General features: G+C 33.8%; 1 protein-coding gene across 1 annotated transcript; it reads right to left on the bottom strand.

Moving 5' to 3' along the window:
* Window positions 1–42: 42 nt before the first annotated feature.
* Window positions 43–4,350, bottom strand: LOC131026101 (transcription factor PIF1-like). The gene is made up of 5 exons (XM_057955874.1): window positions 4,174–4,350; window positions 3,989–4,090; window positions 727–792; window positions 583–648; window positions 43–510 (listed from the first exon to the last, which is right to left on the bottom strand). The coding sequence occupies exons 1-5, from the start codon at window positions 4,348–4,350 to the stop codon at window positions 43–45; spliced, it is 879 nt and encodes a 292-aa protein (XP_057811857.1).
* Between the last annotated feature and the right edge of the window lie 12,055 nt (window positions 4,351–16,405).

The following is a 16,405-nucleotide window of genomic DNA, read 5'->3' as shown; positions in this document are numbered from 1 at the left end:
GCATATTACTATTCTTCCTTGCAGTGATGAGGCTGAACTATTTTACTCGGCAGCACCCTCGCAGTCGACTCCCTCTTCGTCGCACTCGATTGCTGGAATTTCCAAATAAAGAATAGTAGTAAAAAAGGAATAGTTGCTCATGAAGAGTTTGGAGTGGGAAAAACGGACCTCACTCGTGGTCCCTTGTGAGGAAGGGCTCGTCACGGATCTTGATCCGTGAGAGTCTAAGCTGGTGGGGCACAAAGTGAAGTCCAATGGACTTTGAGTTGCTGAGAATCCATCCGGTGCAGGCAATCCCAAGCCAGCTGGCGACGGCAAGAAATATGGATTGGGAACTTTGACGTGGCTCGTCGGGAAATCCAACGTGGCCGTTGTTTCCATTCCCATTCTCATTCTATTCTCGTGTAATATTCCAGTCATGGGAGGGCAGGTTTGTAGGAATGGTGCAGGGCTTGAAATCATGGTCTGTGGAGAATTGAATGTTGAGTAACCTCCTCCCCTTGCCATCTCCTATCATGCCAAAACAGACAGGAACGTGTGTGAAAACCTTAGAGAGAGACAGAGAGAGAGAGAGAGAGTTACCTGAACTTGATTTTGCAGTGTCTTGATGTATTTTATAGCATCATCGAATGTGGATGATTTGTCTCTCTTGAAATCGAGAATAGTATCAGAACATGTCAAGTAAAATGACACACATACACGCACAATTAGAACTCACAATTCTACCTTACTACAATTGGGGATGAGTTCTTGAAGAGCCTTCATTTTTTCCTTCAGTCTCTGCCTCCTCAACTGTCATACACATTGTACCCAAATATTTTTGAAATCAAATATTCTGATATGGATATCCATATTAAACATAATTAGTTTATCTAGAAATATTCTGAGTACACCAAGTCTCTTTAATTTACTTATATCGAGTTTAAAATGCTTGTTTTCGTCTTTAAAAAGTGTTCTACCTCCATTTAGAAAATTTCAAATCCCTCAACCTCCACAACACAAATACTCATTTGCAACTGGTTGCACCGTGCAACTGTTGCCAGAATGACACTATTTCATTCGGGAAATGACACTTGTTTCGAATGACACTACTTCAACATACAAATAACACTTAAAGATCTTTAAGTGTTATTTGTATGTTGAAGTAGTGTCATTCAGAAACCAATTGTACGGTGCAACCGATTGCACAGGAGAGTGCTTCGTCTCACAAAAGTCAAAATCTTTATATATATAAAAAGCAAAGTAAATATAATTTAATTCAATTGCAAGGATATAATTGGAATTGGAGTGAAAATTACCCACTAACAAATTAAAACTGTCAAAATTGGTTACCCATTAATCTCTTTAAAAGTTAAAACTGTCGAGAATTAGCATATTTATTATCTATTTAGTTTTGTTTTAATCTATTACATAATAAAGTAGTTATTCTTCTTCAAACTATATATTGTATTTCAAACTTCAACAAATTTCTATTCTTGTATAATTCTAATATTTTAATTTTTTAAATGATGTATTTCTATTTATTTTATACTATTAAAAATTATTAATAGGACATTATGTAATTATTAACGTTACGATTTCTTATGAACCGATAACTCAATAATCTCATCCAACTAATTAGATATATTAATTATTTTTAAAATTATAAATTATAATTGCATGTACATGTATTTTCCCAAACACTTATTTCAATTTTGTGTTGGGAAGCCCCAATTGTAAATATTAAAAACTTAGTATTTATTTGGAAATATTTAAAATTGAGGATGTAATTGAAAAATAAGTATACAACTTCATGAGTTCGAAATAAGTGGGACTCAATTCATAATTTATTTTGCAATTATCCTTTCTAATTATAATCATTGAATTTATGTAGAATTATTGTTGGTTTTTAAATAAAACATTTTTACTTTTAATGCATGCTATATTTAAAAAATCATAACAATTATTTTGGCGAATATGTAAATAAATTTATATATCTTTTGATTAATAATATTTCAAAATTATCTAGGTTTATTTCATTAATTGTTTTGAATACACACATATATATATGGTTAACGTTCTTTAAATAATGATAGTGTATCTATTTTTATTGAAGTAATTAATCATTTATATAAATTAAATAATATTAAAATAATTATAGATTAAAATCTAGCAACAAATAAATAACGTGGAGTAAATTAACCAAAACAGGAAAATTAGTTATTACTTATTATGTAGTTAGGTTTTCTAAATATGTTGAAATTTAATGAAATTAAAAGTTAAATGGAAAAAATTATGCATAAGTTACAAAAAATTTTAAACATTCAAATTAGAATTAATTGTTCTTTTTTTAAGAAGGGATTATAATCAATTGTTCTAAAAAAATTACAACATAAATCATGAATTTATATTCATTTTGTAATTTCGATCTCATTTTTATACATTTTTAAATAAAAAATCGAATCTTTTTAAATTTTGCAATTGAGGCTTCTCCAATTTCTTTATTTTTTATTAATGTATGTATTTTTTTGTATCTATACAATTATCTTTGATAGGTATTAAATTAAGTTCAAATATCTTTACGTGTTTATTAATATCTCAAAAATATGTGTTGAGATATAGTCTGTCAATGAGCAATATGCTTAATAGCAACAATTTTCATCTCTTAAATTATACATGAAGATTTTTGGTGAAATTATAGCTTTGCTGAATGAATTTTTGGTCTAGAGTTTGAATTTCATAGGGTGATTTTTTTTTAATTCATCATTTTCACACCAAATCCATAATGTTACATAACAAATTCATATAAAACTTATTTTATACGATAAATCTGGTTTAATTTGTATAATTATAGAATCTCCCTATATAAGTGATACAATATCTATTATATAGACGCATGTTATATTTTTGTATAAATTACATTGATTATATTAAAATATTAAATCACTTTGCAGAAATAATTTTGGTATCATTTTATTATATTAAAATATTAAATCACTTTGCAGAAATAATTTTGGTATCATTTTATTAGTTTATATTAATATCACAAAATAAATATAGGCACATTTTACGCAAGTGTAAATTCACATTCACCGCGCATAGCGCGGGAGGTACACTAGTGATATATAACTACCAATCCGATGTCCAAAAATGCTTTAAGAACACACTAATTTGCTTGGACTCGATGGTCACGGGAGATAAGAACCTACAATAAATTTATAACACCCTAGTATCTTATTTGCTTCAAATTACAAGGCTCTTTACCAAATAAATGATCGATATGTATTTATACAAATTTATGTGATCATGTGTGCCACATCTCACATGGGATACAAACTACCCAAGACAACTATAATAGATGCAATCACGAAACATCTTTCTCATTTAAGGGGATACGGATTTTAAACAATGTTAGCTATATATTACTATTTTTTTTTTACTTAGAAAAGAGCAGAGCGATGAAATTTAAACCTTAGACTTAGCTATTTACAAATTGAAGTCTATATTGTTTGGATGTGTCTTTTAAGAGAAACGGTTCAATGAATTAGAAAAAATAGTGATAATTAGTGGGTTTATGGGTCCATTACCATTAATGACAATATTAGGTAAAGATGTGGAATTTTAAGGGTTATTGTTACTGAGATTATATCTAAAAAAAATACTTCTTCCGTCTCACAAACATTTTCCTAAAAAAAAATGACACGAATTTTAATAAAAATTAATTGTATGGAGTACTTGATAAGTGGAGAATGAGTCCCATAAAAAGTGAAATGGTAAGAGTAATAGTTAGTGAAAGTGAAGAATGAGTCCCACAAAAAGCGAAATTATAATTAAGAGCAATAATTAATAAAATTATTTTTAAAAATATGTTAGGAAGATGTTTGAGGGACGGACCAAAATAGAAAAAGAGGAAGATGTTTGAGGGTCGGAGGGAGTAGAACGATATTTTGTGGACGGACGAAAATAAAAAACTAAGAAGATGACTAGAAACAAATTAAAGGAGGCTCACCCTTTCATTGTGGTTATGTAACTTAGTAGACCGAATTCTCTTCTGCTGTTTGCTTTTATCATCACTCGAATCAGAATCTTCCTTCACTTCATCTTCCTCCAACTGCAATTCACACAATTCAATGACAAAAGATAAAAACGAATCTACATATATATCCTAGCTAGATTCTATTCTGAGTAGCTCACCTCGCCACGTGGCGTTTCCTTATTCTCCTCTAAACTACTAGAAGTAGTATCTTCACTATGTGATGGAAATGAGGGGCCTTCAACTTCAAACTTGTTATAATTGGATTCTCCTGTACAAAATATTGGGGAAGTTGGTGTATTTGGATCATGACATGATCTTTGCTCTTCATTGCTCATTTCTTCTAATTTGTGTGTCACATCACATGCAAGAAAAATCACTCTCAAACTTGGCCTTTTATTTAGTTTATTTCTTGATGATTCTTGACACATAGCAAACAATATTTTTACAGCTGTGAGACTGTCAGTTGAAGGCGGTTTTGCTGTCTAGTAATATATAGATTAGATATGCTTGTATATGTGCGTGACTGCACTTCCACTTCGCTTCATTGGTGGTAGAGATGTTAAGATGGGCCCGGCCCGACTTTGGATCAGACTGGCCCATGACATTTGGGCCTACTGAAATTTTTGGGCTTCAATCAGTTCAGTCAGTCAGTTAAAAAGATTAACTAAGAGGTAGTTTAGCTATATTTATTTTAAAGAGTTTATAATTAAGCTTCACCACCTTATAAGATGTTTCAAAAATATATACGATGTAGGTTTTAAAAAGGTTATAAGTTTTTTAAGTGTTTCGATAATTAAGCTTATAAGCTAGAAAGAGAAAATGGAACAGAAATGAACTTAAAATGGTATATGATGAAAATAACAAATTGTAGTTGAATAATATTTGTAAAATGATTGTTGCATATAAGATTATGAAAAAATAAGTTGTGGTAGAAGAATTTAATTTTTGGGAGCTCATAAGCTTTTGAAACTTATTTTTAGAGCTTATAAACTGTTTATGAGCTTATTTTGTCAAATACTTTGAAGGAGGTTATAAGTTCCCAAACGACTTATAAGTTATTTTGAAGAGCTTATAAGCTCAATCAAACAACCTCTAAGTCAGCCGGTTGATTGAGTTAGTCAGCAGATAGGATCAACTTATGTCAGATAGATAGCTGATGGAGTTTGTTAACTTATGACAATTATATACTCCCTATGCCCCACTAAGCATGACTCCTTACTTTTGGCATGGTTATTAAGAAGAAGAATGATTAAAGACGAAAAGTGATAAAAAGTGGTGGAGCCCACAACTTTTTGTGAGATAAAAGAATTTCCTTTTTTGAAAATGACCATTTGTAATGGGACAACTCAAAATGACAAAGAGACCATATTAAATGGAACTGATGAAATCTATTTCCGTAAATAATTATAGTCATATTTCGTACAGAAAAATAGATTTACGCAGAAAGTAAAATAAGATTAGGAGATTGATAGCGGGGATCTAAGACCTTGTATTGTAATATATTCTTATTCATAAAGAATTTCGATTAACCTTCTACAAACGTAGATTCTTTTGAATCAAACTATGTAATTCTTGTTGTTTTACATTTTGTATTCCCAATTAGCTTAATCGAGCTCATCAGACAATCGTCGTTCTTCAACATTGTTTGAATAACGATTGACTTCATCTATGGAAAGTAGAAGAGGATCGTGACGAAGCTGGTCATCTTGACGGCATCCGCTAAGGGTGAGCATTCGGTTTTTGGTAATTTTTTTTATTAAAACAAAACCAAATCAAATTTATATTTAATTTTTAAAAAATCGAATTAAATCGAAATAATTGATTTTTTTCAAATTAAAACCAAACCAAACCAAAAAAAACCAAACAAACAAACAACAAAAAACCATACAAACTGAAAAAGATATATATAAAAATAAAATATAGAATGTGGAAATTGGAATTGTGCGGTGCATATTTTACTTTTAGAGTTAGAACTTAGAAAATTATCATGTTTTATATATATATATATATATATATATATATATATATAAAATTCGATTTTAAAACATTCAAATAGAATCGAACCGAAAAATTGATTTTTTATGAAAAATAAAATTAAATCGAACTATATTTTATAATTTCGATTCGATTATTCGGTTATGATCTTTTGCTCACTTCTAACAATGGCGAAATATTAAATCGAGAAATTTTTATAATATACAAAAGATGAGTTTTTCCCACCATTTTTCTCTGTCTTCTTTCACTAATATTTTTTTACTATTTTTCTCTCTATTTTTTTCTTTAATTTTTTTTTCTGAACATCATCAAATTTAATTGATGAGAAAATACTTAATATACTACATCTTAAATTTAAGTTCGTGAAAAGATCTTTAATATGGTAGAAAAAAAATCATCAAAAATGAATTTAAACTGAATAAATTATGAAAAAATTAAAATAAAAAATATTTTATTTTTTTCTATCTTCAATAATATTTTACAATTTTTTATTTATATTTGTGTATAAAAATATTTATTTATTTATTATGACACTTAATACTCTATAATAATAATAATGTTTAATGTCAATTTTCATTATCAAATAATTTAAATTTATTTAATAACTATAATTATCATTACACTTTATACAAAGTTGAAAATATACGTTTCAAATTCAAGATTTTGTTAAGTAATTGATGTGGATTATTTTATTTTATTATTAAAATATATTTTTCATTTGTTTATATTTTAGTTTTATTTAATATTTTTTTTATTTAAATATGTAATTTAATTTCAATGTTTGCCGTGCATCGGACGAATGGATGTTCTAGTTCAATAGAAAGAATGAGTTTTTTTTTTTTATGGTACGTAAAGATGAAGGGAATCTTGACTCAACATTACTTTTTTTTTTCGGGGGGTGGGGGGGGGGGTTAATATGCAAAAACACCCCTAACGTTACCACCCCAATTACCCTTAAGCCCCTAACCTAACGTTGATAGCAACTAACACTCCAAAGTTCATTAAGTACTACAATTAAACCCATAAACAAATAATTTCTTTCACAAAATTAAGAAATTCATTTTTTTAAATCTATATCTATATAATATATAAAAGATTAATTTTCTCCCTCCATTTTTCCCACCATTTTTTCTCTCTCTTCTCCCATCAATTTTTTCATTATTTTTCATCTCTTTTTCTTTTACAATTTTAATACTTTTCTAAATAATATCAAATTTAATTTATGAAGAAATATTTAATAAGCATCTTATGTTTAAGTTTGTAACACAATATTTAATATGGTGTAAAAATTATTAAAACTAAATTTAAAATAAATAAGTTATTAAAATTTTAAAATATTCTATTTTCTTTCTCTTTGTTAAAATTTTACAATTCTTTTATTTATGTCCGTGTATGAAAATATTTATTTATATGAAAAAATTGATGGGAGAAGATAGAGAAAAAATGGTGGGAAAAAATGGAGGGAGAAAACTCCCCTTTTATGTATTATATAAATTTAAAAAAAAAATGAAATTCATAATTTTGTGAAAGAAATTTTGTTTATGAATTTAATTGTAATACTTAATAAACTTTGGGGTATTAGTTGCTATCAACGTTAACTTAGAGGCTTAAATATAATTGTGGTGACAACGTTAGGAGTGTTTTTGCATATTAACCTTTTTTTTTTTTTAACCAGCTCAACATTATTTATATGATTGATTTGAAGGCCGAGAAATTGTTGACACTATTTGGGAAATGACTGTTAATCTTAGAAAAGAAAGCTCGTATACTCCACGCGGCACAAAAAATTACAACTTGAATCTTTTTCCATATTTTTTTATAAGAAATCTCGTATTCCTATACAAGTTGTTCATATTTGGTGAAAAGATTGTACCTTGGAATTCAAATATTGCTCATGTCCACGTGGTACGATGTCCCAGTGGCTGTCTTTTTCTTTACCTATTACTATTTCCTTTTTTCTTTTTTTTTTCCAAAAAAATAAATAAATTGAAAAGGAACAATATAAATTTTAATAAAAATAATTAAATATATTATAAATAAAAAAGAGATTTAATTTAAAAAATAGTGTTAATGATAATAATAATTAATTATATTGTTAATGAAAAAATAAATCTATTCGAAAATTTTCAAAAATGAAAATAGATTAATTTTTATGAGTATTTCAAAATGACAAAAATAATTAAATTATTTTTTTATAGAAAGAGCGAGTACTATACTTTATCTTATAGGCTAATATATATTGTTCGTGCACTCACTTATATGAGTATATACTAAAATATTTATATACACACTTGTCTAGCAAAATTTTGAGCTCTTCAAAACATTTTTTTTATGAGATTATTATATGAAGATTTTGGGGAGAAAGACACAAGTAACCAAAATGAGATAGTTTAGGACTTATATAGCCACCACACATAAAACATGACTTTAGGGGTCAAAAGCTATTGAAAAGATAAAACAACCCTTACTAATTATTGAATAAAAATAAAAGAAAACTAAAGCCTAAATAAGTACATGATTTGAATTGCAGTCGTTGTCACTCTTTCTCTCTCTCTCTTCGCGGTTCATCTTCTCCAACTCTCTCCCTCCCAGAAATCGCCTCTCTCTCGCGATCGCCCGTCGCCTCTCTCTCTCGCCACTCGCCGCTCGCCTCTCTCTCTCGCCGCTCGCCTCTCTCTCACGTCTGGGCTCTCTCGCCGCTCGCCTCTCTCTGGGTAAAGATGGTTGAGCACACCACCACCGCGACATCTGCTCCATCGGAGCACACCACCACATCCCAGGCGGCGGCAACATTTGCTCCATCAGAGCACCCCAGCGCCGCCGTTGAAGCACCATTGATGTGTGTATTTTAGCTACCTAGTTTAGTGTGCGTTTTGTCGTGGTTTCATGTGATATTACATGTTTTGCTATGTTTTGGCGCAGGAATGAGAAGAATTGGAGATGGAGTTGCTAATTGGAAGAAAGTGGAGAAAGACGAATTTGCGATGAGATTTGACGTGAAGATGGAAGAAAGTAGAGATTGGGCTTTTAATTTAATTGTTATATTTTTATAAAGCTCAAAACTCTTAGTTTTATTTTATTTTGGATATTAATTAAGTTTAGGGTCGAAGCCCATGTTATTAAGGTTAAGCGGCCTAGAAGGGATTTATTTCCTTATTTTTGGTGTCAAGGCCGCGTAGATAGAGACATATATATTAGTTTAGGGTTTTAATTAGACATACACTTTTACATACACTTGATACAGCCACAATATTGGAATTAGTTTTAGGAGTTGACCTTATTTTCATGCAATTGATTACTTTCCATGCAATTTCTCGATTCCATAGTTTTTAGCACCTTAATTCCATAGTTTTCAATTTTAATTCTTGCTTTTGGATTCATCATAGCGGCTGGAATTCGAAGGAGGCAGACGAGTATTGGGTTAATTCAAGTTTGATTTATTTCTTGCAATTTATTTCTCAGTTTTATTCGCATATTTTATTATGTTTTATTTTATTTATTTGATTGTTTTTAATTTAAGCATTAGTAGCTAATTCTTTTAATTCGGCGATAATAATGAAACTCTAATTTAATGATCTGTGAGACCTAATTGGTTTAAAATTGATTCCTATTGATTCCGATTAATTCCTAGGTTCCAAGATAATTCTGATTTTATTTAAGCCTGATCAACTTAAGTTTAATTGGATTACAGTCAATTAGTTCCTGCCAATCCGTAATTGTTGGAATTGGACTAATTAGTGATACAACTACCGTGTTTGTAGGGGGAATTAATTGGTATATTAATTATTACTAGCGTCTCTAGGATAATTGATATAAATTGGGTTCCTTCATCGTAATGCTGTTAGAATATTAAATCTAGGTCTGGCGTCTCCAGCTAGGTTATATTTTAATAAGGGAAATAAGCAGGTCTGGCGTCTCCAGCTGTTTATCGACACAGTAAGTAGGAATTGGGGTACGTCCGTTGCGTTTCACGGTATCCTATAACTGGTTGGTTGATAGGAATTGATTAATTATTGCGTCGAGAATCAGAGTTGAATTAGAGTGGATTTATTTGAGCCGAATTACCCTTTTATTTGATTATCTTCAAAAGTATTTTATTTGATTTAATTCTGCGTTCTTAGTTTAATTAATTCCTCTTAAATTTAAGGCGTGGTGGCATCACCGTTTTTATAGATTTAGGGATTTGAATGAATTTTAACTGCTCTCTGTGGGATCGACCCTGCTTGCCATTGTATTAATTTATTTTGGTAATTCTGCAGGAATTATTTGGTGGTATATGACGTCCACCAACCATCCACGACGGCGACGACATCTGCTCCATCGGAGCAGCCCACCACCGCTGTTGAAGCACCATCCACGACGGCGACGGCATCTGCTCCATCGGAGCAACAATCAGAAGAGCAAACGGCCATTGGAGAAGTGAGTTTCAATTTTTATTGGTTTTTATTTTCAGTTCGAATTTGACTATTTGAGAGTTGTAATATGAGGATTTGGTGTTGTTTAGATGATTTGTGTTACAATGCATGTGGTGTTTGAAGAGATATTGCAATTGATTTAATGACATTGGTTCTACACAATTGATACATTAGGGCACAATTGAATAGGGTAATTGATTTGGGGTAATTGTGAGGCAATGTATGTGATTATACTTGATTTTGTGGACAATTGAATCGAATAATGAACAATTTATTACTTGTACACAGTTGAATCAAATTAGGGCACAATCAATACTTAGTAATGAACAATTTATTACTTGTACACAGTTGCACTTTTAATACACAGTTGAATAGGGTAATTTATTTGGGGGTAATTTTGAAGCAATGTATGTGATTATGCTTGATTTTGTGGACAATTGAATCGAATAATGAACAATTTATTACTTGTACACAATTGAAATTTGTACACAGTTGAACTTGTGAGTACATAGTTACACATTTTCGTACACAGTTGAAGTGATTATGCTTAATTGTTGTTATTTTTTCATTGCAGCGCCGATTTCGATGGGTTATGCAACAAATGCAAGGATACCAAGCGCGCATAAATCTTTATGTGCGAGTTGAGGTGGTCAATCGAATTAGGAAAAAACTCTACGACGTTGGTGGTCATGCCTTAGAAGAAAGGTTTCTAGAGGGCGTATTTGGACGGCTGGTCCAGTTGAGGCGCTCGGGTAGCGCCAATAATGCGCTGTCCGAGCTTATTGCTCGGGAAATAACTGACGAAAGCTTCTCAGAGTTCGAGAAGCGATATTTTGTGGGTGGACGTGAGATTATCTTCACCGCCCAGGAGTACGCCTTGGTCACGGGTCTTAGGTTCGGCCCTTCCGACTTCGAACATAAAGATGACCATGTCGCCCCCGAGAGCAGCCTCTACACGCGCCATTTTAAAGGCAAAAAAGTGAGGGTTAGCGGCCTGGAATTTAACTTCAATGCCGGATTATTGAAGGATCCGGAGGATTTGTTGAAGGCTGCCAACATACTATGCCTATATAACCTTTTGATTTGTCGTGGAGATAGCATATGGATTGATGACTGGGTATGGGCCTTAGTAGAGGACGAAGATGGTTGGGCGAGTTTTCCTTGGGGATCCTACACTTTCTCTATTTTATGCCATCAATTGAGTGTGGTGGTGTGTTTAGCCCTATTTTGTGATAAATCGCTGGGTGTTTACGTGTTATATTGACTTTTATTTTGGTCTCTTTCACTTAAGAGTTGAATGATTTGAGCTTTTGTGCTAATTTTGTTGTCTCAGGATTTTGTGCTCACATTGATTGATATGTGAACAAAATTAAAGTCAGAATTTAGTTGAATGGTCTGATGAAGAATCAAAGTTCGTCTCGATACGAGTTCGTAGGCGAAAACGGATCTAAAATCCGACTTGAAACGAGGGAGAACGGACCAAAACAAAAACACCGCGCGCACGGCGTCCGCCTAGCCTCGCCGCTCGCCTACTTTGGATTTTCGAAAGGGGTAGTAGGCGGCCGCCTACTTCTCTAGGCCACCGCCTACTTCTAGGCCACCGCCTTCTCTAGGCCACCGCCTACTTCTAGGCCACCGCCTTCTCTAGGCGGCCACCTACTGCGTGATCTGGCAGTTACGAATTTTTTAGTTTAAAACCCATCTCTAGGGTTTCACTTTATATTCTCGTCTCCAGCAGCCTCCATAGGCGATTTTCACCTCTTTCTTAAGGTTTTTAGAGTTCCACAACACTTACTTTCAATCTTGGATTCATTGGATTGCTTTGGATGTCAATTAACACTTCATTGGATTGGTTTTCCTTGGATTGCTATGTTTTGTAAGAACTCCCTTTGATTCTCTTTGTTTATGAATCCCTTGGTTATTTAAGTCTTTGTTTCTTGTCTTTAATGAATATGATGATTGAAGATTATTGTTGTTGATTCTATATTCTCTTGGTTTTATGAATCTTTTGGTTAATTGAGTTTTGTGTTTTATGTATTTGATGAATGTGAAGATTGAAGTTCATTGTTGTTGATTCTAGATTCTCTTGGTTTTCTAAATCCTTTGGTTTATTTGAATCTTTATTTTGTGTTTTGATTAATATGATGATTGGAGATAATTGTTGTTGAGTTTAGATAATCTACGTGATTCGTAGTTTGTTGCGATTGTTTACCCTTTTCCTTTCTTGTTGATGAATATTTAGAGATTTCTTTTATGGAGATTAAGATTTTCTTGCATTCGAATCTTATGCTTGATTGAGTTTCTTGCCTAGGTAGTTATTAATCTTAGATGTTTACGAGTTTATGATCGTTTGGTTTAGTGTTTGAGTTTGAAACTCTAGTTGATTTCGTTAATGTTCAAATGCCATGTTCTAATTAGTTTGTCCATGTGTGTTTGCTTAACATTCATTTGATTAAATGTTAATATGTTATTTCGCCTAGATAATCGTTGTTTATGGTGTTGAATTGATGATTGCTTTCTAGATTGCTAGTTTAGAACCCTAGCTTTGTTTGCCTTCTTGCATTCTTATTGGCTTTCTATCTTTTGCCTAGTTAACTTTATATGCTTTATTTTAATTACGCATTAGTTAATCGGAGAGAAAGTGTCAGACCCAAACTTCTGATTAGAGTGTTTAGGTTTATTTCATGTTTTCTGTGCGTAGCATGATCAAAGCCCTGTTTAGCCTTCCTTGAGAGACGACTTGGGTTAGCTTATTACACTAGGACGACCTCGTACGATTGCGAGTCAATCCATTAGGTGTTTTGGGTTGAGTCATGGTGAAACATCCAAACTACATCAAGAATAGTAGAAAGACGTATCATATCTTCGGTCCTGTGTGGGCATTGCAGATATGGTCCTATGAGGTGATACCAAAATTGGGAAACACTTGTGGGAAGCGTGACAGCGAGATGGGCATTCCTCGTTGTCTGCATTGGGACACACATGCTGCTCCTTCCGATGATTTTTTTGAGTTTTTCGATCGTCAGGTAACCTTTCTTAAAGTTGTTTTATTGGTATTGAGTTTTTGTTATGTTTTTCGATAGTGATACACGGTTGCACAGTTGAATACATTTACAAAATTGATTACACTGTTACACAGTTGATTACTTGATACACAGTTGATAATTGTTACACATTTGATTACTTGATACACAGTTGATTACACTGTTACACAGTGACACAAAATTGATTACACTGTTACACAGTTGATTACTTGATACACAGTTGATAATTGTTAACACATTTCATTGATTTTGTGTAGCTGACGATTGAGCCTATGGTTCCTACTCCTATGGAGGAAGCCCAGGAGTTCTATGTGAGCGTTAGGAGAGATGATCACATGGCGGTTACCTTTGAGCCCTCGAAGAGGCATCCAGCAAAGAAACAACTTGTTGATGAAAACATTGAAATCATTGAGAGGTCTGAAGAAGAGCCACCGAATAGGAAGAGAAGAAAGGAGCCAGGGCATAAGACTGCACGTAAGTCCACCCGCCGACTCAGCGATTCTTCACGCCGTAGTGCAGCAGCCGAGAAGCGGCAGAGGAGACGTTCTCCAGAGCCACCACAACCATCTACTTCTTGTTGCTTGCATGGATTGCCATGCAAGCATGCAGATGACGAGGAGGCTCACTTGGACCGCTTGGCTAGAAGAGTAGCTCCTCGCATACCGTTGGATGACTTGGAGAGTGGTTGGATTGCCCGTCTCGCGCATAAATTGCTTGACATTGTGGCGAAGAGATCTGATGAGTCACCCTCCATCAGTGCGACTCAATCAGTGAGTCGAGCTATTCCAACTGCAGACAATCCTCTTGTGGACGTGGAGGTAGAGCAGGCTGCCGAGGTCGAGGTGGAGGTGGAGCAGGCTGCCGAGGTCGAGGTCGATGTGGAGCAGGTTGTGGAGAATGAGCGTCTGGAGGTTGATTTGGAGAAGCCCGTGGAGAAGGTTGTGGAGGAGCAGGCCGAGAACGAGCCTGAGACGCCTTCGGTTCCAACTCGTGAGCATTCCCCTGATCCAGAGGAAGTTATGCTTCCCACGGATGAGGATGTGTCTTGCGGAGTACCCACTTTGGCTCCACGAGTGCGATTGCCCTCTGCTGCGTTGAGGAGCCCGTACATGTCGGGTGCGATTGGTCGTGCTCCTACTACCCCTGTTGCGTTGAAAAGGCTATACAAAGAATTTCGATCAAAGGATGCCGATGAAACTGTTATGGTTATCTCTACTGGGCATGAGCTGAGTAATTCCACATTTGATGTCATTGAGGATAGCTCCGCCGAGTTCACCGGGACGGTATTATTTTAATTTTATCTACTGTGCACATTCTAATTCTATAAGATGATTTTGAAAGGCGTGAATAGACTGTCCAAGAGCTAAAAACATGTAGCGGAACTCACCCGTCTGAGTAGTCTGAACATCATATATGGTCCCAGTATTACGCTCCCCAACAAGTATAGATAAGTCGGGAGCCTCTGATAAGACTGCTCGAACCCACCATACATCATCTCTAGAGCAATATCCCTGGACCGCAAAGCAAACTTGTAGCCCATCTGAATGCCAAATAGCCTAAGCATTTCATTCATCATCTCTTTCGGTTTTAGAACAATCCTCTCCACCGATAATTTTCGTGAAAAGTATGCAGCAACTACTCTAGACGGCACCATTCTCGGAGCAGTGCGAGTCAAATTCGAACGACAAGTGTGGTTTGGAATGAACTTAATGATTCTCCAAAGTCCAACTTCCTGTACTGCACGCAACATGAAAGGGCATTCGTCGTCATGTTTGCAGATATAACCCAAACGTTCGGTGGTGGATCGATCCACCGCGTACTCCACTTTTTTCTCCATGTGATAAAGCCCTACAACAATTGCCAACTCATCCTTAGACCGAAATGTGGCATTCACCGCAAGTTGGTCTTTATCTGGAAACGATGGTTCATCCCAATTCAATGGCAAGGCACTATCAAAATCTGGGATAACAATCAAACAATTGCGGAGTTCATTACTTGAATGAGGAACGTCATCTTCAGCAGGCGCATCTTTGTTACCATGATCATCAGAAGAAAATTTACGATTCCCAATCATCTTCTCGAGGTGACCAGGTTGACGAATCCAACCTGTAAATTCATGGATTGCCGCCAACACTATCTCTTCACGACGCTTGTCGACGACCTCATCATCTGAAGACTCATCATCGGAAGACACTATCTGAGCATGCGCGTCGACTGTTTGACGCTTGCCGTCACCAAAACACCTTGACTCTGTGCGATTTTCTACATCTCTAGTTGGCTGCTTGCCTTTCTTGACAACATAGACTAATGGATAGTCATTCTGTTCCAAAAGCAGTCGAAAAAAATCTGTATCACTTTTCAAGGCAACTTTTGTTCTCCTACCATCGCTCATGCTCGTCAGATAATGAAACAAATAATCAGAGGCGCTTTCATCACAATGTAGTTGCTCGTTAATCCCTCGTACTAGATTATCATAGGATAACAAACCCACATGCATGTATAAAAGAACCTCGTCCCCACCTATGTAATTGGATCTCTCCCAATGACCACTATGGCGAATTGCTACACGTCTTGACGACATATCTGCAAAAGAAGTGCATATAAATTAGTAAATGTGTTTTCAACTGTGCACAACAATTAAAATCAACTGTGTACGCATTTTAGTCAAGTGTGCGCAAAATAAATATTATAACAATAATAAATAAATATATAAATTAATTAATAAAAAATTAAATAATAAGCTCAATTAGTATTTTAATTAAGTATCCAAATTAACAAAATTAAATATTAATTAATTTTAATAAGAAATAATTAAGCTAATTTATAAATAATATGTCAACTGTGTATATTGTTCAACTATGCACACATTTATACGGTTGATTTTGATCAAACGTGTACAAATTGAATCAACTGTGTACGCATTATAGTCAAGTGTG

Source organism: Salvia miltiorrhiza, chromosome 5 (genome assembly GCF_028751815.1).
Source record: "Salvia miltiorrhiza cultivar Shanhuang (shh) chromosome 5, IMPLAD_Smil_shh, whole genome shotgun sequence".
Classification (NCBI taxonomy): domain Eukaryota; kingdom Viridiplantae; phylum Streptophyta; class Magnoliopsida; order Lamiales; family Lamiaceae; genus Salvia; species Salvia miltiorrhiza.
This window is presented reverse-complemented; position numbering and strand designations above follow the sequence as displayed.

Excerpts from the sequence above, each read along its gene's own strand:
- LOC131026101 (XM_057955874.1), bottom strand. The coding sequence starts at position 4,350 with ATGAGCAATGAAGAGCAAAGATCATGTCATGATCCAAATACACCAACT. Across the intron at positions 793-3,988 it reads TACATAACCACAATGAAAGG|TTGAGGAGGCAGAGACTGAA; the intron begins GTGAGCCTCCTT and ends TGTGTATGACAG. Across the intron at positions 511-582 it reads CACTGCAAAATCAAGTTCAG|GAGATGGCAAGGGGAGGAGG; the intron begins GTAACTCTCTCT and ends TTGGCATGATAG.